Genomic DNA, 24,885 nt, shown 5'->3' with positions numbered 1-24,885 from the left:
CACAGCAGAGGAGAAGAAGTCATTTCCTAACAACTCAAAGACAACAAAATAAGACCTAACTGCAGGGCCTAATCAACCACTTCTGAGCCCGACACTGACGCACACTAACTAAAGCTTCAGAGAAGGAATGGGAGGGTCACCAGGGAATGGAGCCATAAAGGATTTGGAGAAAGAAAATATTGCTTTTAATTTATCTTCAAGTACTGACAAACTACCCCAGGGCGATTTAAAGCTATATTTAAAGAATTAAAAACCTTTGATGAAGCAAGTTAGGTGTGTAACAGCAGAACCCAAATCAGAAAGAGCTGTGTTTCTTACACTGAATTATTTCTTTTCACTTATTTCTTTGCAGATAATATGAAACCAAGGTAGTTCAGGTTTCCTCTCATCTCAGCTTCATTTTATTTGTTAATATACTTCCATTGTTACAATTCTGGCTTGCAACACTAAAAAAAAAAAAAAAAGCATTGAGACAAAGCTACATTCACATATCACACTTGGAGCTGTACTGTCCAAAAAAAAAAATGAAGCGTTATGTCAACCTTGTCCAGTGACAGCGAAATGGTTGCCAACAACAAAAGGAGCATCCAGACTTCCATCAGCAACAAATCCTAAAGCCAGACTCTGCACAGGCACCATATCGTCCTGGCATTTTTGGCTAAATTAATGTCTGTGATAGCCGCAAATAATGGAGAAAATAATAGAGATTACATAAGCTGCCTTCAAGATGATGGATTTTACAGAAACTGGGTAAATACTTTACTGTCCTATTCTTGTACTCTGTTCCAGCCTTTTATTGTTATTGAATGCACATGAACAATAAAATGAAATTAACAAGAAAAATGTGAAATGTCCTCAGTTTCCACTAAATGCAAAGAAAGAGGTTAAAAGGCATATAAAAATGATATTTATTTTTCCAAATGTTCTCTGATTTGGGGGTTGCACTAACAGTGTCAGAGACAAAGTGGTGTTTTGGCTTTGGCTGAATCTGGACATGCTCTCAGCTAACCCCTCATCTTGGCTACTCCACTGATTAGAAACTGGAAGCAGGAGAGATTCCTGCTCTACACTTCCTAAACACACTGACACTAGAGAACACACAGCACTTATGTAAGGTAGCCGTCACAGCCAGCAGACACTGTACCTTTTTCTCTGGAGAAAACCTTAGAGGTTCTACAATGTACAAGTCATCGGGACCTACTGGGGAGGGGAGAGAGGGGCCAGGTTAATGATGGAATGGCAAACTGGAAAACATACATGTAACAAGCATGAAGTGACCTTGCAAGTAGTTTTATTTATGGCAAAAAGGCAAGAAAAAATTAATATCCAAATGATTGTCTACCATCAGAAAATGAGAAAGCACATATACTTTGAATAAGATTGAAATGCAACATCAGGCTGAAATCACAGGGAAAAGGCAGGTTATTTAATCATTTATTACTACTTGCAGAAGTCTACCATGAGCCAGCAAAGCATTGCACTCTATTATTAAACCTCATGAGCCTGCATGTGGACTAAAGCTGGCAATGACAGCCTCAAGGGTAAAATCTTTTCCACACACACCCCCCCCACACACACAAACACCCACACCCAGACACACACACACACGAGCAGTGATGAACAGCAGGGGGAGTGTTAGGTTTCCCTGGTCAAAGACTTGCTTGTTTTCTAGCTTGCAGCCCGCTCGCGGTGGACGGCCATTGGCTGAGGCTGTAGCATGTGTGAGAGGAAACAGCAGAAGTGTAAGGAGTGAGAAATGGCGAGCATGAGGAAGGAGCGGATAGTGTTTGGATGTTGTAAACAGCTGCAGCGCTTGAAAGCAGCTGGCCTGAAAGAGTTGTGATCTTTTGATCTTTGCAGAGCGCTCTGACTGTAGGATCAATGTTGATTATGTTTCAATGTCACAAACAAGAGGAGAAACAATAGATGGGGGAAAAAAAGGTAAGTTGGAGGAGATACTTGTGTCTAGTGTGTTTAGATGGGCGTGTTAAAGAGGATCGCCTTTACCTTCTGTAGAGGACAACTGAAATGACTTGGAGCGGACGAGTGGACAGGTCACCCTCCGCTTCAGGCTCATATCATCATAGGAGGAGAAGCATCTGACGAAGGAAGACAGAACTGACGTGAATGATTGATAACGATTCCCCACAACGCAACTATGCTGGCTTTGACTTCCTGCTGTTAGTGGCAGGATGGGAGTGATGACATTTGACAGACAGAAAACAGAAGTGTGGAAGCGGTCCAGAAGGTACCAGGACTTAAACAACCAAGTGGAGGATTTATCAGAGACAGATTTGAAAGCAGATGAGCAGTTCCGAGGACATTCAAATGCAAAGTTGACAGAAATAAAATGACCCATTGGTTGGAAGATCAACCAGCATGCGCGTATGTGTGTGAGAAAGGCTCAGACCTCTTGGGGCTGGGGTAGTGGTTGCTCTTGGGGAGGGCAGCGGTGTTGGTGCTGGGGGTGGGAGCTGAGCTGCGACAGCACTGAAGACAAAGCAGGAGCCCCAGGAAGAGACAGAGAACCAGAGACACCACCAGATAACTCTGACGGTCCGATACCTGCAGAAGAAAGGTTCAACAATAAATGCTGTGCAAAAGGAAAAAAAAAACACTGCGCAGTCTGACTGTATTTGTGTTTGAGTAACAAGTTGCATATTTCAGGCGTGGCGTGCAAACTTTTATAGACATTCCTTCCCAGGAGGTGGCAGCTGCCCGACTTCCAACTTCATTCCTTTCGCGTTCTTTTATAATCGTCAAACTCTGCACTTAATTCATGTTTTCAGAGAAAATATGTTGTGAAAGCCTCGCCTGCCAGACGTGTGAACAACCTGCTACTGCAGTGAAGGTCGGGAGAACCGAGCCCGTTTAATAGCATAACAGACTGTTTGGTGTTAGCCCAACCGGGCAGCCTCATTTCCATACGACCTGTTCAGTCTCAGTGTGACATCAAATGATAATGATCCACAGAAAAGTAAAAGAAAATAAAAGTCACTGCCACCCACATGTGCTGCTGCACCATTTTAAATACCTCCCAACAGAAGAGTCAACCCTGCTCTTAGTCAGCTGGTTATGTATCGTAGTCTCAGCTTCTGTGAGAATAGCAGCACATTTGAACCAGAAATGGATCCAGAACAAGTAGAACTTATTGGAAATTGGAAAGCCACACAAATGACCCTTTTTCATGGTATTACCATATATACAAATACTAGCATAGTACCCCAATTTCACTATCAAAGAACACCAATAGCACCACCCAGTAACGAACAACAGCTCTATCCTTAATGGTTTTAATAAGACAGCGTTTCAGTATCATCAGGCCTGTGGACATATGATCCACACCAAGAGTACCATTAACCATATTAGCTGCACAAAGTGCCACAACTAAAATCCAAATTACTCCACTGCTTCTATTGTTCCATAAATGCTGTCAAGCATTTAAACCTCTGTGTTTAGTAACACAGAAGTGCACAACAGATTTTTTTGTATCATAAAATCACAGCTAGTAAGTTAAAAAATGAAACAGGTGCACTATAGCAGCTGCTTTTTCTTTTTTTGTCTGAGGTGCACCAAGCTAGCCTCAGGTCCAGCATCGTGCAGGTGTAACATTAAAAAGAAGACTGAACAGGAACCGTGTCGTCTGTCAGAGAGAACAGATCTCTGTGGTGTGGAATACGGGATTTCTAATTATGTAAAAAAAAAAACACACACACAAAAAAGACACACACACACATACACACACAACGAAGAGAATATTCATCTTAACCTGAACTTGTTGCGCAACATAACTGCTTGGGAGCGTACTGCAGTTTCAACACGCAAAAGTAATTAAATAGAATTTGAATAAAAACCAAGCAGCTTGAAATCTATTCATCAAAAACACAGATTAATGGCAGGTACGGCACCTCTCTCTGAAGCTGGCTCACTGTAGCTGTGAGATTGAGCATCAGTTTGGTGACGCTTTCCAGCTGGTTCTGCAGGACCTGGATGGACTCGGTCTGCTTCTGGTCCTGTCAAAGTTCACCAAGAAATAAGTCAACAGCTGATCAGTTTTTATTTTACTAAATCCTGTTCTTGGGTCAACATATTTCCCCCGAGTGGTAAAGTGAAGTGACCTGCTCCTCAGCAATGCGGGAGGTGTTCTGCAGTTTGATGATGGTCTTGTTGAACGCTCTCTGCATCTCCTCCATCTGTTTACGGTACCTGGGAAACATAGATGGGAGGGTTAGAAAACCAAACAAACACACACACAAAATAAAAACCTCTACGTCATAAATGTTTAAAACAAAATTATACTTTATGCATCCTATTTTTTGTTACTATGGAAACGTGGTACTGATTGTTGCTTAACCTCTGGCTGAGTTCCTCCAGGTATCTGCTGGACAGGCTCATGTTCATTTCCAGAGCTTTGATTCTGTTGTTCAGTCTCATGAACACGCTCTCCTTCTGGCTGGAGCCGTGAACAGCTCCTCCGTTCAGTAACACGCTGTTGCCATTTGCTGCTCCGCCACCGTAATCCCCCCCGTTCTGCAGCTCTGCATAAAAGTCTGTGGCTGTCCGGTGGATGTTGCCGTTTCCATTAGTGCTCAGCAGATCCTCCTCCCCGACATCCTCCACCCGATTAGCCTCCCCTGACGGAGAGAGGGAGTCCCCCAGCTCTCTGTGGACGTGAGGAGCCTGAACATTTTGTCTCTGTGTGCCCCCACCGGCGTCTACCCCTGATTTAACTGCGTCCCCGTGGGTGTCAGTTTGTGGGAGCTCGGTGGGAGGGGGTATAAAGTCATCCGGCCTCGATGCGGTGGGAAGAGCCTGAACAGACGGCTCCTTGACGGGAGGAACCACGACGACGGGAGAGGCCAGCTCGGAGGACTGAGGCTGCGGGGTGGGACTGACAGAATGGCTGAGGGTGGCACTGCTGGGCTGCTGCGTCTCCGGGACCGAAGCAGCTGGAAGGGAGGGGGTGGGTGTGGGGTCGTACGCTCCATCGTTAAAAGGAGGCAACAGCTTCTCATCGTGAGAGGGTGTGGGTTGCGTCGAGGAGAAGCTGTCTGAAAAGCTGTGTGGGGGGATGGTGGAGGTTCTGCTGGGCTCCAGCAGGATGTTGCCCTCTGGAGTGTGTGCATCACGTGTGTGAGGGCTGACATCTGCATCGGTTTGTTGCACCTCACCTAAGGGCTTCCCCTCGCTTTGGCCACTTACGGCCGTCTCGGGTTCTGCAGTCTTTTCTCCTGGAGGAAGGGTTTCTTCAGGCGGTGTGGGGTCAGGAATCAGCTGAGGTGTGTGTGTGACAGCAGGGGTGTTCACAGCAGGGTGCGTGTGTGTTTGAGCGTTAAGCTTTCTCCTCTTGAGGCTTCGGAGCCTCTCTTTGGCAAGCCTGGCCGAGCACCAGCGATGGAGCAGCTCTGGCAGAGTGGCCACGCAGGACAGAGAGAGCGACGTGAGGGAGGAGAAAGGACAGCATGTCTGGTTGTCCCATTGGTTCCTGTCCGGCTCACTCCCCATTTTCTCATCATTCCTGTCCTCTTCCTCTTCCTCCAGCAGAGTGACAGTCGACTGCTTGGGCTCGTCCTCTTCCTCCTCATCCTCCACCAGAGTGACAATCTGTCTATTGTCAGGGGACTCGGATGACGAAGAGGATGATGCCGAAGAGTCGCTGGAGACATTAAAGACCTCCTCAGCTAAAGGCTCTTCTGGGTTTGTAACCTCCAGTCTGGGAAAAATTAATGGTGACAAAGTCAGAACACCCTAACACAGTTTCAGGGTTATAAAAAGAAATGCAATGATCTCAGTTCTGAATGACACTGGTTGACTTCTGTGTGCCGGATCTTACACTGGGGAGTCCTGGGAAGGTTCCTCTGATTTCAACGTAACATCTGCGCTCCCTTTCTCTTCGTTCTTCTCTGTAGTTGCATTACCTGGATTTCAGACAAAGGGACAACAATGAACAAACGTACAACATGACGCACAACACCTGGCTGCCATGTGAGACTGAACTCCGTAATTTGGCCGCGGTATACCCCCCCCCCCACCAACATCCCTTGCAGATGTGGGGGGTACGTGCAGTGAACACTGCGCGGCTGGAACGCCCATGTTTAGAAAAAGCTAAGAACCAGTCTGGACCAGTTAAAACCGATCTCTCCCCTACAGCCCGTCTCCGACTCTGTGGGTGTAAATTGGAAGCACGACTGTAACTCTGGATAGCCAGACCAGCAGTAAAAGACACACTTTGTTGTGTTGCCTGCAGCAGCAAAAACGGTGCAGATACATTTGTGGCTATGGTTTTTGGAGTTTTTCGCATTTACAAATTCCCCTTTTTTCTAAATCTATCTTGGTAATAGTTTAGCAAAAGAATTAAATCTAAAAAGAAAACATAATTTTGACACAGCATCACAGCCTCCTCTGTGCACAGACATTTTTGCTGAAAAGCTGCTGGAGACCCCCTGCCAGCAGCAGAACAAACATCTGGATATCTCAAGCCTTACCCACATGAACATTCAGGCTATACGGATAGAGACACTTTAGAGAGGGAAATAAAGTGACTCAGTTTTCAAAGCAGTTAATTTAAACAGTATGTGGGAGGACAGACCAACTCGTGGTTAGAGGGAAGGAGAAAAGCCTGCAAGGCAGTGCAAGTTTGAGCAGAGTGGTAAAAATGGAACAATGAATGCGCTCATGCTTTGTTCTTTAAATTGGAAACGTGTTGCAGTGATTAATCTGTTTTAAACAGTTATTCAACAGCAAGTGATGCAACAAGTAGCATATCATTCCTCGAAAAGGTTGAATCAGAAGCTGAGGACACACTGTCATGGAAAACATGTTACTCTGTTTCACAAGGCTCAAATTACTGTGCTGCATAAGGCAACAAAACCATTAAGAAGATTAGTTCAATTATTAAAACAGTTTAGAGATGTCCTGCATGAAACCCTGAAAGGACAGTGGTGGACATTCATCCTCGAAGAAATGCAGTCAGATGGGGGTCAAACAATTATCATAAGACGTCACTTAAAAGTGAGATCTGACTGTGGAAAAACCAACAGCATGAGAAAGTCTGTGTGGCCTCAAGAAGTTACTTATCAGTGAGGCTGATCAAGAAAAGACTTCAGTTTGCTCGGGAGGGTGAAGATCAGAATCTGGAGAGCTGGAAAAAACATCATGTGGTCCTGATAGACACAGATTTATTTTGTTCTCCAGCAGAGAGGACATCAGGGTGAAAGCAGCAGTGCCTGATGTGCAGGCCTGGGCCGACGGCCACCGACCAACCTAACGCCACTGACAGTATATCATGTGCTGGAGAAGATGCCACACAATGGAAAAATTAAAAGCAACTCTGGATGAGGAGAAAGCTCATCAACACGATGCCATAATGCACGTGTGCTCCAGTTAAAGCTAAAGACGGTCCAACAAAATATTGCAACCATTTTCTTTTGGCCAAGTTATGTCTATTTTCTTATTATAGTCATTAAATTCAGACTTTTTTTTTTTTAACCTCCAATGGCTTCTTAAAGTTTCATCTGCATTTTCTTCCAAGTTATGAAAATTTTTACTTTAGTCAAATGTTTAAATATAATGCAAATTTTACACTTGTTTCTGCCATTAGCATTCACCTTTTAATGTAAGAAAAACATGAGTAGAGAAACAATTAAATGGACAATAATTTCACATCACATTGCTATTGGGACTCACTACATCATCTCTAAATGTCAGTGAGCGTTTTTAAATTGTGTGGATCTTGAAATGAGTGACTAGTCCGTATAGTTAAACCAGTTATACCTAACACTGCACTGAGATGGGGTGCGGCGGCAGAGAGAACACAAAGGCTCCATTCATAGCTTTAATATTATTCAAGAACAAACGCGTAAGGACGTCAGCCAATGACAGCATTTCTTTGAATCTAATAAGCTCTGCTGCAGTGTGCAATACATATCTGAAAACCAGTTTAGTTAATAGCTTATGGTATTTTTCCAAGAAGACAATTCACAGAAGATAAAACGAAAAAAACATCAAACAAAAGCACCAAAACTTATTCTAACGCAGGCAGCATACCAGGAGCTGAGCGACTGTTCTGCTGGAGGCAAAAATGTCTCAACTTACAGACATCGTACCTCGCCTTCACAAAACCTGTTGATATTCTAAGTGCCAATAAGTCAGATATGAATTTGAGACAACAGTCCAAACATTTACGGCCCACTTCTGTTCTTGCATGAATAAACATTTGACGCACCACTTATCAAAGAAACCATGACAACAGCCTCGGACATCCTGATAAAGGTAAGATAGCTAAAACCGGTTTGGCGATTAACGCATGGTTTACTAGATAGGAGCTTCAAGTGTGGGATGAAGAGACAGGATACCGGTGGAAAATGAGCGAGAGCAAGGCTTTGTGTAAACTGAGTGGAGTACCTCCTAAATCTGCTCCCCCCTCTGGTCCGGGCTTCCCACCGAGCACGTTAGCAGCAATGTTGTTCACCATGTTCAGGATTGCATCTACAAGAAGGAAGCGCATGTTGATACAGTTACTTTACAAAACACGTTCTTGACAGACACCTGAGGCCAGACACAGATCAAAGACATCACACGCACGGTAACCTTTTTCCCTTCCTCGTCTGTCGTCTGCTTGAAGATGAACATGTGGCTTTTAAAAAAAAAACTTATGTCATTTCTTTTTTTTTCATTCTTCATTTCCCTCCATTTCTTATCAACTACAAACAAAAAGTATGTGTACCTGTAATGTTTTTTGTGGTTTTATAAGCAGAACTTTAATAATCTTGAGTAGAGTGTGGTTGAGAGTGGGCTGCACTGCAATCTTTTCTAATTTAGGACACAGGCAACTAACAATTTAAATTAGCATCTGTGTGGTTTATTTCTATACATAAGGCGGGTTAAAAGGCACATGATAAAACATATATAAAGAGAAACATAACACTCTTTATTCAACTCATTCACAATAACTCTGAATATTGTTCAGTTGTAACTAATATAGAAAAATACTCTCACATTTCAAATTATTCGCCTTTCTACGAATCCACCAATAAAAAGTGGAGTTGGTAAGCATCATACTATCCTGTTCTCTGATTGGTTCATCGTTGCCAGCGATAGCGGACACCTGAAGTTAGTGTGAGGTTGGGACAACGCTGTATTACAACATTTGATTATAACTGGATTATGATGAAGATTTAAAAACCTAACGTTGGCTTGATATCTAATTATAGTAAGGTAACATGGACTAGATGTTGGATGATGGTTGCTTCAGTTCCCACCACTACATAATTAGTTATTTAACGTTGTCTGACACCTCAACCCGTATCCAACCATGGACAAACTTTAATGTGTCACTTACAAAAGTCGCACTAAAACATTTTGACAGATTTTTACCACATAAAATTATTACTATTATTATTATTATTATAGGCCGCAGTGACGATTTTTGAGAAAATTTAAGGATTTTAAGTGCGCCTTATATTGTGGAAAATACGATAGTACTTTTTTTTTACGTAGTAATTTTTTTTACTTACAGGATGGAGCTTTTAAAAGTTTTGGCTCCTTATTTAGATTGATGTAGTAGAAAACCAAACAATCATACAAAGACAAAGCAATTGCGCTTGTCATGATTTATTGTGGACAACATCAGACTTTAATAATTAATATTATATTTGGGTTTAAAATTTCAAAGTGAATAACCTTGTGACCATGCCTCGCCACAGTTTATGTTGAGTAAAAGTCTGCCTGACTCCAGCCCCTCTGAAAGGTGAATACCTTCTTTATCACACACGCCATAATCCTTGTGTTTTGTTTAAGCTGCATACTTGTGTTTGTGAGCCTGTGGGTGTGTGTTGGTATGTACACATACTGGTTGCTGAACCAAGCAGGTTTTTAGAGGCCTTGTCCTCCGATGGCTGATAACCAGGGGGGTAGTCTGAAGGGAAATACAGGAGGCATGTTACAGCTGGAAAACAAAAGAAAAAAAAAACCCTGCAAAGTTTCTAATCATTCACATTTAATTATAGATGCAAGGGAGTGAAAAAACCAAAGGCAGAAACAGCCGCAAAATGAGAGGCGGTGTCAGTAACTGGCTGTAGCCGCGGGCATCTGGCAGTTAGCTCGCAGCACAAGAATGTCATTCTCTCTTCTGGCTTCTTTGTACTTCAATCATTTGATTCATATGTTAAGTTTTTTTTAGACTTATGCAGCTGTTAACTGAATAAAAATGTCACGTTTGCAAGTAGGATGGATGGATGGACATTTACAAGTAGTTTCTGAACAACAGTCATTTGACAGCATTTCCTACCATAGTCTTCATCCAGGTACTCCAGTCTCTCTGAGGGGTACTGAGAATCTGCTATCTCCTCATACTCCTCCACCATGCTGGTACCAAACACCCTACATGAGATACAAACGCTGCGTTACACACATAAACACGCTTACAGAAAAGGTTATGGGTTGGGATTACTGCACAGCAATGGAGCTGGACTTTTTGGGGGGGTTAAACTATCGCCTCGACTACATGCGCTTTCACTTTTTTTTTGTTTGTCTTTCGTCGTCTTGGCTCAGTTATGACTTAACTGGGGATTATCGATTAGAAATCTTGTCAATCATCTTGTAAATGAATGTGACACACTTTAACCTTCCACAGCTCATAATGTTCTTAATACACCTGAGGGAAAACACATGCATTTGTGACAACTGAGTTATTATTCAGTCCTTTAAAAAGGCAAAGAGACCGTCGTCTTGTTCTGCGTTACACTACCGCCAGAAAATACAGTAGAGAAAATCTACAAATGGCCAAGAAGAGTGTATGCGCCATGTATAGCTTATAATTTACTTTATAGTTAACTCTTTTATTGCATAATATGCCTTGTTGTTCACAGAGAAGGAATATATTTCAGTTTAAGTTTTGAGAGTTATTATTTTATAGTTTAGTGATTAAGACCTAAATTTCACTACTGATATTTGTTTTGCCTTAACGGTTTCGGTAGTTTGGGCCAGTGGGGCTTCCGTAGCAGCTGAAGGTGTGTTTTATGTCAGTTGAAAGAATAAACGAGTGACGGTGGAACAACACAGCGTTTCACCGTTCTGCTGACGGTTCTGTTGCCGTACTCAACGCGTAAACAATCTCCTGTCGTCAATACCATTCATGAAGTGAGTAAGATGTTTGGTCAAAAGAAGAAAGAGTCTAAAGTCTAAAGATAGTCACTACAAAGAGAATTGAATTTGAAATGACAAACTACAGAAAGATTACATAGTGTGTTTTTTGTGTGTCAGACATTCACAATTAAAAAAGCACATTTGAACGTGCTTTACTAAAGCATTAACATGAGAGAAAGATTTAAAAAAAAAAAAAGCAAATAAAAGGCAGTAAAAAAAACAAAACAAAAAATAGATTTGGACGGAAATGAAACGGAGCTTAGAATAGCTTAACCAAATCAGTGCGGTAAAATTAGACCAAACCGGCATGGGAAACAGCAGAGGTTTCATTTTAACTCTAAAAGTGTCGAAGCTTGGAGCACATTTAATATCTATAGGAAGTTTATTTCACCTGTATGCAGCATAATCGGTAAACGCATTTTTACAATGTTTGGCACTAACTAGTTTAAGTTTATTTGTAAAGCACAATTCAACACAAGGTAATTCAAAGTGCTTTATATCAACGTTAAAAGCGGCAAGACACAATTAAACAGTAAATAACATAAAATAAAATTAAATAAAATTATAAGAAAAGAGGTAAAATAATAAAAAGCACAAGTTGTTAAAAAGTAAGGGCAGTAGAGTGCAGCAGGTAAGTATTTAATTTAAGAGTACGCTTCAGTAAACAGTAATGTTTTTATCCTGATTTAAAGGATCTACAGTTGGAGCAGACCTCAGGTCTACAGGAAGTTTGTTCCACCGGTGAGGAGCAGAATAACTGAACGCTGCCTCACCTTGCTTGGTTCTGGTTCTTGGGAACCACAACAAACCAGATCCAGATGAACCTCAGGGTCTGGGAGCTGGAACTAACAGATCAACCATGTATTTTGGTCCAAGACCATTCAGTTCTTTGTAGACCAGCAGTAAGATTTTAAAATCCATCCTTTGACCCACTGGAAGCCAGTGTAGTGATTTCATGACCGGTGTAATATGGTCCAGTTTCCTGGTGTTTGTAAGGACTCTGGCAGCAGCGTTCTGGATCAGCTGCAGCTGCCTGATAGACTTCTTGTTAAGGCCTGTAAAGATGCCATTGCAATAATTCATGCATTCAATAAAATTAATGCATGAATAAGTTTTTCCATGACTTGTTTAGACAGAATCCCCTTAATTCTAGCAATGTCTTTCAGGTGGTAATAGGCAGATTTAGTGATAAACTTTAGATGGCTATTGAAGTTCAGGTCTGAGTCAATAATTACACCAAGATTTCTGGCTTGATTTGTAGCTGTCAATGACATGGAGCCAAGGTGAGCGCTGATCTTTTCCCTTTCATTTTTAGGGCCAAGAATGATCACCTCTGTCTTTTCTGCATTTAGCTGGAGAAAATTCTGGCACATCCACTCATTGATTTGGTGAATACAGTTACTCAATGAGAGTAGGGGACTGTAGTCATGTGGTGACACTGAAATATAGAGTTGTGAGTAGGAAATGTTGTGATGTTCCATAATCTGAGCTAGGGGTAGCATATAGATGTTGAATAGAAGCGGTCCGAGAATGGACCCTTGAGGAACCCCACATGTGATCTTGGTTCTCTTAGACTCATGGTTTCCAATTGACACAAAAAAGGCCCTATCTTGCAAGTAAGATTCGAACCATTGAAGCACAGTGCCGGTTAGTCCCACCCACTTTTCCAATCTGCTGAGTAGTATGTTAGGTATGAATCAACTGTGTCAAATGCAGCACTGAGATCCAGTAATACCAGAACAGAGGATTTGCCTGCATCATTATTCAGATGAATATCATTTAAGACTTTGATGAGTACAGCTGCTGTGGTGTGGCCGAAACCCAGACTGAAATGTGTTAAAAAGATTGTTTTGCATCATGCTAAAGATCTCAGATCCCTACTTGGTCAATATTCTTCAAGAAGATCAGAAATGTATTCTGCCGCCATATAATTTATTGGTTTGTAAACTAACGACAACCCTTTAAAGTCTATTCTGTGGGTAACTGGTAGCCAACATAAGGATCTCAGAACAGGAGCAATGTGTTCAGTTTTCCTGGTTCTTGTTAGAACTCTGGCAGCAATGCGTTCCAGATGAGTTGATGTTGTCTAAACAAGACCTGGCAGTAGAGCATCCACACCAAAGACTGGCCTTTCACTGATGTTTTATATACACACTATTTATTCCACATTGTCAAAAACACATACCTATGTACATCTCACATACTGCTACTGTCATATACAGTTTCTTTCAATTGATCTATCGATCAGTTTTTTCCCCAAAGCCATAATCGCCCTGAACAATATGTGAATCATCCTCGTTACTGTCTCTTTAAACTGTGCAATACTTCTCCCGGACTCTGTGCAATATTCTACAATATTCTACACATGTATGTACTGTCATCTGTAAAAAAAAAAAAAAAAAAAAAAAAAAAAAGATTCAAATGCACCTTAACATTTTTTTTATATTTTTTATATTACTTATATTTCTTGTATTTCTTATTGTTTGCACTACTGCTATTTATCTTGCACTGGAGAGGTGATGCTACCTCTAATCTCACAGTACCCAGGTACATTGATAATAAAGTATTCTGATTCTGATTCTGATTCAAATGATAGAGATTATATATTATTTATATTGCATGTCATGCAAGCTGTTAGGTTGGAATGCCAACCAAAATTCTGTTGTACCCCTGTACAACGACAAATAAAGAATCCTTAATCCTTATTACAGTAGTAGAGTCTTGTTGGAGATGAAGGCATGGATGAGGTTCTTTATCTCTGCTTTGGACATCAGATCTCCTAGTCTTGATATTTTTCTGAGGTAATAAAAAGCTCTTTCATTTACAGCCTTGATGCGGCTGCTAAAGCTCCGGTCTGAGTGCATTAAGACTCCAATATTTATATCCTGGATTTTTATCTTGAGTACTCTGGACTTAAGCAGGGCAGAAAATGTATATCTATTTTTTCACCAAGTCAAATTATTTCTGTCTTGTCTTGATCTAATTGAAGGAAGCTTAATTTCAACCAGCTATTCATGTGCTATAAGCACCGACAGATTGACTCTAATGGACCCAAAGTAATTTGGTTTAAAAGCCAAATAAAAGCGGGTGTGATCTGCATAGCTGTGGTTGGCAACATTGCTGTCATGTATGATCAGACCCAGGTGAAGCATCTAGATGTTAAACAGTGGTCCAAGAATCAACCCTTGAGGGACTCCAGACAAAATGGGAATAAGCTCAGATTTATTCTCATCCACAGAAACAACAACAATCCTGCCTTCAAGATAAGGTGGTAAGTATAAAGGGAAAAAAAACTATTTTAAGTTTCTCAATTTTTGCTCATGTAAAGGAGATGAAAAAAAACTGCCCAAGAGCAGGTTGTTGTAAGCTGCAAGTCTGTTCCTAACTTAGTTGCAGACACAATTGAAATCTAAATACCATTACGAGAGTTAAAGAGTTTAAACATTGTATTACTGAAGAGAAATTTCTCGAGATGAAAATCTTACCTGATGAGACTGAGGGGACAGAAGTGTTCGGATCCAAAGTGAGAGAGAAGTTCAACCTGCGGTGAAAATAAACTGTTATATAAACTTATATGTATTTAAAAAATAAAAAAGTATGGGCATTCCAAAAACCCATTAAACACTAAGATGTTGTATAAATGCTTTGTTGGTGTTATAGTTCTTAAATATATTCCACATGCATTAAAAATGATGGTCTGATAAAGGTCTTTCATTATATTGTACATCACTACTTTCAGGGTGCTTTCTTTTTGAGAAATTAACTTCTCAGTGGAAAGAGAGTGCTAACCTTTATGTACTTGATGAACATCTGATGTGAGCGGAAGACAGGAGAGGGACAGAAGGAGAGAGAAATAACAAGAAAAAGAAATCAGTAAAGAACGATTCAAGCTACAAGCAGGTCAAGAATGTGCATTCATAAAAATATATTTACATATACTATGTGTTTAGGCTCCACAACAAGGCAAGACACTAAGGAGGTGTTTCTAGGAAGCCGTTAGAAAGCCATACACACAAGACGGACAAGCTCAAGACACCTGTGCAACTTTAGAAAAAGAGATGTGTTTTAAGATGCTTAAAGTGATAACCATCATGGAATTTTCTACACAAACAAATGTGTTTATGCAATACCAGTGCTGTAAGCAGAGCACAGGAATTACAGTAAACCCACACACGGAATATTCACACTCAGTACATGGATATTTAGTTGAGAACAACACTGAAGTGAGAGAAAAGAGGGCGTCCCAAAAAATAAAAATGAAATAAAATAAAGCAGATCCTCACACATTCAGATGAACACAGGCCAGTTGTGTAGGTTGCATACTAACATTGTTGTTGTGTGTTAGAGAGGAAGACAGAACCCTGACACGTAACTAAACTACACATTTAAACACAGTGGACATCACACTCAGGTGCAGGAAGGTTATGCTTATGGATGAAAGACAAATTATACAGATCAGTGGGAGACGTGCCTCTAGTTTATTCACGTGATGATTAGAGCAAAGGGAAAAGTGACTTGGACAAAATTGTTGGTAGGGATGCAGGGACTCATTTAACGCACAATTTTCTTATCACACGCATGAAAATCAGAAAATTGAGTCGAAGAAAACTCATAAATATTGTAATTAATAACCCAGCAGTCTATGTTCAAAAGGAAGACCAGGCAGTTAAAAAGAAAAGTAAAACTGCACCTGGGATCTAATCATTCCAAGTAATTTGTAGAAAGATTCACCTGATGAATCCATCTACAATTTACTCATTATTTATCTACAACGCACCACATCCAACTTTGAGTCAAATCTAAACATATGTATATCAGACCAACAAAAACTGTCCTCATTCTTCATTCACTCATTTAACAGAGAGGTTACACCCTAATTTACTATGTCATAACTGGATCCCTGGAGCATGGTAAAGACGGGGTGTAACGGTACACAAAAATCCCGGTTCGGTACGTATCTTGGTTTTGAGGTCATGGTTCGGTTCATTTTCGGTACAGTAAGGGGAAAACATAAAAATTGCTGTTCGTTTAATCTTCAACTTTTGCAAACAACAGTTTTTACATTTTTCTTATGAAAATGAAACATTAAAAAATAAAATAGGAATACAAATTTGAATACTGCTTAAATCTAAAACATGCATGTTTAAAACCTGTGTTTTGAACAACTGAGAACGGTTGCAGATCCACAGCTATAAAAACACTGATGGCATTAGTTATTGATTTAGCTGATCTGAATTACTGGCAAAAGCCTTTTTAAATGCCAAAGGTAGCTGCTGGTTTCTCTCCTCGCAGCAGCGATATTCACATTCGAGTGGTGCCGTTTCAAATGCATTATGAAGTTTAGCGTGTTGCCAGAATCATGCCCGGTTGCTGGTGAACAACATCGGCCCACTGCTCTCGTCTTATCTACTTGTCTTTGTCCGTTGTTGTTTTTCATCGGGAAACCAAAGTCTTCCCAAACAGTAGCCTTTAAAGACAAGGGAGGATGAGCCTTGAAAAGCCTCACGTGGGAGTCCGGTGCTGACTAGAAACTTCCAATCCCCCATTTAAGATATCTGTGTAGGACGTTGGATTTGAAGTATGTTCTGGGCACAAAACAAGCCTGTTAACCAGCTACTGTCAAATGTTGTATTCGGATCAGTTCACGGCTGCACCGTACCGACGGCCCTGTAGCAAACCGGTTCGATACGAATGTGTGTACCGTTACACCCCTAGTGTATCAATGTCTGTGTGTATAATTACGTATCTGAACTGTAACACCCAACTGAGAATAAATAGATGAATGAATGAATGAATGAATGAATGAATGAATGAATGAATTGTTCAGCCTTTACCCCCTGGGGATTTCTACTATTTAAGCACCAAGAAAGAAAAGTGTACCTTCACATATTTCGCATAAAGCTGTTCATCCAGTGGGAAACTCTGCACTATCCGCTCATCACGTGCATGGAAAGTACCCAGCTTTACCCACTTGTTGGTCGGATATCTGCAAACAGAGCAAGACGTTTTTGTGAGGGTTATTAATTACGTCAAATATGTGGCATGTTCTCAAAGGGTGGGTGCAGATGACATTTGCTTCATTATGACTGAGGTTTATGGTTCCATGCCAGAGGGTGGAACTTGTAAACCAAGATGACGCTAGAAATAATACCAGAGGGTAAAATTGTAATCAAACAGTTCAGTTCAGCTCTTACTTTGCTAAACTTAAGAGGGGAAAAGCAAAACAAATGAGGGTGATGATTAATTTATCTCATGCTCCATATATATATATATATATATATAAAAATAAATAAATGGAGAAATGGCCTTTTAATTGTTGTTTAAAGCATATTACATCGTCAATAGGTACTCTGATCATGTTAGGAAAAACAAAAACATACCTGTCACTAATGGAAACTAAAAAATCTTTCGGCGTAGATGAGAAGAGCTCAAAATTAGCTATGTCCAGCTGTTTGACTTGAATAGGCTCACAGAGCTCAATGACAAACCTGGAGGGAGGCAAATATGGACGATTATAAAAACCAACTCATGAAACTGTCTAAAAACATCCAGGGTCCATTATGCTGTTAGTAGTGTGGATCAGTAGCTCTACCAGATTTTGTTGCTGCACGGATTGAGCATGTACAGATCCATATTTTCCATAAGAATAGCTGATGTGCTCTGAAAGAGTAATTAAAGAACATCAATTAGCATCCTCCTCCATCACCAACGTCAGCTTTTCAACTTGCATATCTGAATGAGAAAAAACAAGTTTAAAGTGTTGTGATATTTAAAAGATTTTAAGGCGGTTCATCCGTCTGATTCAACACAACATCTGCATCCTGACGAATATGTGCATTTGTTGCTGGCTGCGTGTAGTTAACCTTAGCCTCATTGTTGGCAGAGAGTATCTTGGCACCACACTCTACAGAGGCGTAGTTATTCTTGAAGTTCTTCTGGACCTTCTTCACCGGATGAGGGCTGCCGCTGGCTGAGGTATGGAGAGTTTGACCTAGACGGGAGGAGTGTAAACATGAAGCCCATTAGAGACTATGGAAAAAACGAGAGAGAGAAAGAGGGTGCCTAAGAGGAACAGCTACAGAGGTTATGCAACACTAGTACACACACGCTCCACTGACCACCTCACCACACAGAGGGACAGAGCCACAGAGAAATGGGAACAGAATACAAGGAAGGAAGCAACAGTGATGAGACAGAGGAGGGATGTAGATTAAGACTGACATGCGAGGCCTCCTTTTTTTGCAGAAGCGATGCTGAATTGCACCTGAGGCTAAGTTGCAAATTCAGCACAACATTGTCATGCTGTAGTAGCAGTTCTGGGACTGCAAGTCTTCAAAATAACCTCTAATATATTGTTATTAACATATTGTTGATGTGATGGCTCCGCTCTAGTTTATCCATGTGTACCTAAATTGGAGTTCCAATGATGCACTTACTTTTTTCCTTCTCCACTTCCATGACTTGCTTCTTCCACTCATCAAAGGTGGGGATGTCCTCTTCTCTGGGCACTGAAGGATCCCCAGTCTCCCTGGCAACGTTAGCCTCCCCAATCTGAAACGCAAGCAGGCTAATCAAACAAATGTCAACTAAGCAAAACAAGGTCAAAAATCATTGCAGGGGAATGACTAACGAGGACACTTGAGCAGAATCAGTGAGGATTTCATACCATTACTCATAAAACACACGCTTGGGGCAAAGTACTGGAACAAATGAAAGATGTCTGTGCTCAGCCAACGGTACTCAGCGAGCCCCTGGCCACTAGAGCATGGAGAATGCATGGAGCTGGGAATAATATTTTGATGGATTATATAAGCGCCCTTTTGGACGTTGCAAGACTTCCTGATCCTACAAATCCACAGACTCAGACAGTTTCTGATGTAAACAAGCCGACAAGAATCAGCGTCGGCTACAAACAGATTAGTCACCCGATCTTTCTCCCAAGTCAGCAAAGTAGTGTACAAATACACAATGAACACAATCTCCTTGAAAATGTGTTTCTCTTGGATATACATCATTCATTGTCCTTTAACCATGAAAAAGGCAAATGGAGGCAGACTGACTCAGCATTTGCAACATAAAAGGTCAATAGTTTTTGCGAGAGCAAAGCATCCAGAGTATCCAGAAATTGTGAGGAGGATTTCTTGGCACCAGGTAGTTAGAAAACATTCTTTGCCACTGATTATACCCCCTGCATTGTTTGACTTTTCCACGGTAGCCATTCTGAAGTGAGTTTACATCGGGCATTCAAATTTTCTACCCACAGTCAAAAGAGAAGCATGATCAGTTGACTGGTGGGTCTTTGAGGACTCTTATGCAGCAAACCATCTGGGATAAAGCAGAACTTGAAAGCAACCCAGAAATGACAACCAGCTGCCACGGAAGAGGATCAACCTATGTTTGTGCAAGAATAGAGCAGCAGCCTGAATTCAATAGGATTAAAAATGTAAACAAAGCATGTATGTGTAAGGTCAGTTCGCGAGGTCAGCTTTTGAACAACACACGTGTAGCTTAGTTAGGTATTTAGACAAAATCAGGATTCCATACCACTCTAAGAACATAAAATGTAATGCACATTTATGATTATATATATATATATATATATATATATATATATATATATATATATATGAGACATTTAAGCTTCATGCATCAAAAAACAAGGTTCGTGTCACTTGTTTCCATTACACTTACTCTCATTCAAATGATTATTCAGAGGCAAAACCCTTGTGTAATGTAGTAATGCATGATGATTAAGCATCGTATTAATGAGGGGTGGAAACTACATTTTGATTACTTTAGATTGACCGACTATGTCACTGCCAGCACTGCCAGAGGAAATGCACAAAAAGTGTCACCGTTACTCTTTTGTGATACAGTGGATTATTGACACGCCTGGAAAACCACCTCATGAAAGTTTTTGCGAGTTTTTTCAAATTAGAGCCATTTTCGTTACAGGCCTTCTTTTGGGATTTTAAGGTTTTGCCCAAATCTAGAAGTAATAGAAAAGCAACTACATTTATATGTAGTGTTCATTTATTGTCTGTGCGTGATTAACTGTCTAGACTGTATCCTGCCTCTAATGCAATGTCGACTGGGATAAGCTTTCGTATCCTCAAACCCCCCATCACAAACAAAAAAAGCAGATGTAAATAAACAATGGTTAGACAGGACTGCCTAACCAACTGTCTTGTTTTCCCACCATTTGTCTATCAGACAGATAACCATTACTGCATTACATGTTTTTGAAATGCTCTGGAAAAAGCATTTTTCTTTCATTTGGCACTTGAGAAAACTCTTTTGTCCAGTCTAAACTGAATGGATTAAGGGTGATGTAAATTTAAGCCATGAAGCCTCTGACCTGCTCTTCATGGTGCTGGGAAGCGTTGCCCTCCTGCTCTAAGCGGGACAGCCCATCTTCCAGCTCCTGTCGTTGCAGCGGTTCCTGGTCTGCTGTTCCTGCAGTAGGCTGGACTTCTGCCTCCTGATCAGAACTGGGGGTCTGGCTTGATTGCCATTCTTCTGCACCAGCCTCATCCACACTACATCACAGATGTGGGGTCAGTGAGGTGGACAAGGGAAGGAAACAAAAAAACAAAAAAAGAGGACAGAGGGAGGAAGAAAAGGAGAGAATACTAATGAGTGAACAGCCATGCTGGACCTATGATGCAAAATATAACATTTAATTTAATGGACAGTCCTTGGTTGGAGCAGGCGAAATAAAGGGGAGAAGAAAAACAAAACAAAAAATCATAATAAATAAATCATTTATAAAATGTAAAAAAAAAGCAGAAGTGGATTGCAAGGCCAGCAGTCGACGGTTGCGCACAGCAAAGAGGTGTAGCTTGTACCTTGATTAACCCCTTGCTTTGGTTTGCCTTCTGGTGGCTAGAAACTCACCTGAGGAGAGGGCGGCCAAAAGGGGAGTTTTCACAGGTTGCCAGTTCGGGGGGAATGACCCTGCACTGTGAATCAGAGTGCTCAGCAAAGACAAAGCTGTCTACTGGGAGTTCATCGCCTGCACTGGCAACCCGCACTGCACTGAGGGGAAAAAAGGACATGGGGTTTACCACAACACCTCTGGTGAGGGTAGAGACAGGAAGACTGCGAGAGGGAGGGAGGGAGGAGGGGGTGGGGCAAAGAAAGAGACGGCAAGGAAGAGAGGAGGCAAGCGAGGGAGGTATGAAGAGAAGAGGATTGCTAGTCGGGGTCACAGAGGTTGCTCTGTGGTGGGGCAGGCGATGTGCTCGTCCAGAAACATTAACTAAAAAGTCCAAACTTCCATCCATCTTCTACAGCCACTTAATCCTCTACGGGGTCACAGGGGTCCGCTGGAGCCAATCCCAGCTCCGGTCCAAATTCCAAATGAAAAAAAAAAAAAAATGTTGCCGGATATACAAGTCAGTTTTCAGGTTTAACCCGGGGAAGATCTTCAATAGTTGTGGTCTTAGATTGATGTCTGCGGTGACCAGTTTCCAAAGTGTGCGTGAACTTGTATTAGGGGAGGGGAGGAAAAGTCACTCTGTGAACGGTCTCATGTAACTTGCTGGCCACAGGTTCCACGAAAGATGTTCTGGATGTCAACTCTTCCTTGAGCTTTTCTTTCCCACTTCGTGAACATTAAATTTAAAGGATAAACGGAAAAATGTAGGAACAAAAACAGACAACTGGGGAACATAATCAACCAACCAAATGATCAAATAAAAAACTATTACAACTAACATAACGCAAGCAAAATAATAATAATGTGTTACTAATGTTGTGCCTGGATTGGGCTGAAATTGGCTATAACCACGACATGAGGAAGAAGAAACGTGTGTTTTCTTAGCAATCGAAGGTTAGATTTTCAGTCCTGCATTGAGACTCGTCTGTGGTTAGAGCCAACTTGTAATACCAATCAACCAGGTCTCTGGAATGATGACGTGATGATAGACGTACCCTGTGTGTGCTGGGCTGGCACTCTGTGAGGTAGGTACGTTCTCAGCGTCATCCGGAGGCGATGCTGAGTTAGAGTTCAGGCTGGGACATCCAGCATGGGTATCACTACAGGTCTCTGACGGGGCTGGAGCGTCTGCTGAGACCTGGCTCTGTGCTGGAACTGTTTCTGGACTGGGTGGCACTGGGGCTTCCTGGTCCTGGGGGCGAGCCTGCGAGTCCAAGTCAGTCTGGGATTCTGGGGCAGGTTGCAGATCAGGAACAACAGGTACACCGTCTGAATTTGGTTCTGGCGTCGTCACTTCCGCCTCGGGTTCCTGCTGATTCACAGTCTGTAAGACAACCACACAAAACATGAGTGTAACATCTTTCTGAAGCTTCAATGTTTTCTCTGGACTTTGGCAGCAAAGTTAAGCAACAAGATCATGCGGACACACAAGACTAGACACCAATATTACTAATCTTTATACCCTTCCACTGTGTGCATATTTACTTTTTTATAGGCTAAAATCTTTATAACTGCCCATTCTTCGATGTAGAAATACAACCCAGGGTAAAAAAAAAAAAAGATGGGATGCTGTCTAAAGTATCAAGAAAAACAGAAAAAATAGGTTGGTTATTTAGTGTTAATTAGTGAATAAAAACAAAAAAATCAAACATTTTAAGCGGGACATTTTACTATCTTATGGACTATATTGAGTCATTTTAAGTGTGATGACAGAAACACACTTCAAAATAAGTTGGAATGAATCAATACTACAAAATAAACACAAGGACCATTTTGGAACTAAATAGCTGATCAGATCAGTGACATGAATGAGCACAAAGGACCAATACAGAGAAGCGGACTAAAAGGTGTGCCGCCCATCAAGACAAAACAAGACTTAAATCAAATATGAATCACAGTCACACTATAACAAAATCAGACAAAAGCATATCACTCCACCTGTTACTTAGTGAATTCTGTTACAATGGGTGTATGACATCATGCACCTGGCCATGCACAATTCATTTCACACATTTTATACCAAATGGGTCATTCTGAAGAGCTCAGTGACTGCGTAGTAGCGTGATAGGAGGTCATCTTTGTGAAATATCCAAAAGGGATTACATTTCATGGTCAACTGTAAATGATACAAGAAAGTGGAAGCCTTTAGGAACAACAGCAGCTCACAACAAAACAAAAGCTGAGTCAAAGACTTCTAAGGTGTTAAAAGGATGATTCCTCAACTGAAGAGTTTCAAACTTGCGCTGGATTCATGTACAGTAGGAGCACTTAAACCTCATGAAATAGGTTTCCATTGCCAAGCAGCTGAATGCAAGTTTCATGATGTGAATCCCCATTTCTGTTTGGCAGTGAGATGGGGGAGTCTGGGTTTGGTAGATACTTGGAGAACATGACCTCTCTCACTGCACTGCGCCAACTGTAAAGCTTGGTGGAACAGGGACAGTGTTTTTCTCAGGGTTAAGACTAGTTGCCTCATATCTAGTCAGGGCCAGTCTTAATGTAGCAGTAACAACAGTATGGCAACGTCCTTTGACTGTTCTAACATGACTGTGACCCAGCACACAAAGCAAGAGCTATAAAGAGATAGTCTGATGAGTGCTGTGTGGGAGAACTTTACTGGTCCAGAGGCTTCCCCCCTTAACCCCATCAAGCACTTTTGGGATGAACTGAACAAATACTGCGAGCCAACCTTCGGGTCCAACATCCGTGCCTGACCTAAAAGTCCAAGAGAAACACTGAAACCTTGCAGAGAGGCTCCCCAGAAGAGTGACCTGTTGCAGCTGCAAAAGGGGGAGCAACCAACTAGTCTGGCACCAGACTAGTTTTGTACATAAAGTACCGTATACATTCTTACCTCTTCATGTTGCGAGTTTGCTAGCTGCTCTCGTGCTGCTCTCTCCGTCTCTAATCCTACATCGTATGATGTGTGTTTTGCCCATTCTTCCGCAACCTGAGGGAACAAGGAAAACCTTCACGTGAGTTTCAGTGTGGGAGTTAAAAGAATCATTCTAACTACTTGTGAATTATCACTGAACAAAGTAGAAACAATTAAAAAGCCTTATAATTATTTCAAACATGCACTTTTTTTTTCTTTTGTAAGCATTTCAAAAGGCTTTGCACCTAAGGAAGTGAATAAGCCTTTTACTGATGGACAAAGAGCATCTATGCGGCTGATGACAGGCCGCCAGGCGTGCTGAACTGCCTGGGCAGCCTGCTGGCAGCTGAACCTCAAACAATGAGTCCCCTTCTTCTGTCCTCATACCAAGGACTCATTTCCCTAAATTGTTATTCAGTCTAATAGGCATTTGCACATTCAGCCTGGTCCAGGAGCATTTGGACAATGACAGGTTTTGTTTTTTTAATTGTCTTGCCTTTCTACAGCGCCACAAATGGCAGGAAATAAAGTAATCACATTCTGATTAAATTGTAGACTTTCAGATTTAATTCAAGAGGTTTCACAAAAATATGGGATTCATCATTTAGGAATTCAAGCTATTTTAACCGAAGTACTTATATTTTTAGGGCCTCAAACGTATTTGGACAATTGACTAAATAAGTTAAGTGAATCTGTGTCGTCCAGTTTTTCATCCAGTTTCTCATCACATCAAAACAAATGAAGCAGATAAAAGGTCTGGAGTTGATATCAGGATATGAGTTGGTATCTGGCAGCTATATGTCTGGAGCTACTGATATGGAGTCAAAGGAGATGTGAATGCAGGGGAATTAGGATATTATTATGCCATTTAAAAAATATAAACAACAAAAAAAACATGAATTTATAGTCTTATATACAGAGCCAG

At 41.3% G+C, this 24,885-nt stretch overlaps 1 protein-coding gene across 6 annotated transcripts in view; it reads right to left on the bottom strand.

Annotated features, from left to right (window-relative positions):
- suco (SUN domain containing ossification factor) overlaps positions 1–24,885 on the bottom strand; it is a 46,966-nt gene that overhangs the window by 3,168 nt on the left and 18,913 nt on the right. Inside the window, exons 3-23 of one of the 6 annotated variants that reach the window (XM_061738067.1) lie at positions 23,940–24,035; positions 22,081–22,409; positions 21,043–21,183; positions 20,504–20,684; positions 18,582–18,696; positions 18,009–18,136; positions 17,738–17,805; positions 17,526–17,633; positions 17,026–17,131; positions 14,935–14,955; positions 14,631–14,686; positions 10,289–10,380; positions 9,851–9,916; positions 8,404–8,487; positions 5,834–5,918; positions 4,355–5,713; positions 4,119–4,206; positions 3,909–4,013; positions 2,411–2,565; positions 2,008–2,099; positions 1,145–1,200 (exon numbers count right to left, since the gene is read on the bottom strand). In XM_061738067.1, coding sequence (XP_061594051.1) covers positions 1,145–1,200; positions 2,008–2,099; positions 2,411–2,565; positions 3,909–4,013; positions 4,119–4,206; positions 4,355–5,713; positions 5,834–5,918; positions 8,404–8,487; positions 9,851–9,916; positions 10,289–10,380; positions 14,631–14,686; positions 14,935–14,955; positions 17,026–17,131; positions 17,526–17,633; positions 17,738–17,805; positions 18,009–18,136; positions 18,582–18,696; positions 20,504–20,684; positions 21,043–21,183; positions 22,081–22,409; positions 23,940–24,035 — 3,531 coding nt within the window. Of the gene's footprint in view, positions 1–1,144; positions 1,711–2,007; positions 2,100–2,410; positions 2,566–3,908; positions 4,014–4,118; positions 4,207–4,354; positions 5,714–5,833; positions 5,919–8,403; positions 8,488–9,850; positions 9,917–10,288; positions 10,381–14,630; positions 14,687–14,934; positions 14,956–17,025; positions 17,132–17,525; positions 17,634–17,737; positions 17,806–18,008; positions 18,137–18,581; positions 18,697–20,503; positions 20,685–21,042; positions 21,184–22,080; positions 22,410–23,939; positions 24,036–24,885 lie in introns of those variants that run through there. The other 5 variants (XM_061738068.1, XM_061738071.1, XM_061738069.1 and 2 more) reach the window with 5 other exon arrangements.

The sequence above is a fragment of the Cololabis saira genome, chromosome 13 (assembly GCF_033807715.1).
Source record: "Cololabis saira isolate AMF1-May2022 chromosome 13, fColSai1.1, whole genome shotgun sequence".
In the NCBI taxonomy this organism is placed as follows: Eukaryota; Metazoa; Chordata; class Actinopteri; order Beloniformes; family Belonidae; genus Cololabis; species Cololabis saira.
Note: the sequence above shows the minus strand (reverse complement) of the source record. Positions and strands in the feature narration are given on the sequence as shown.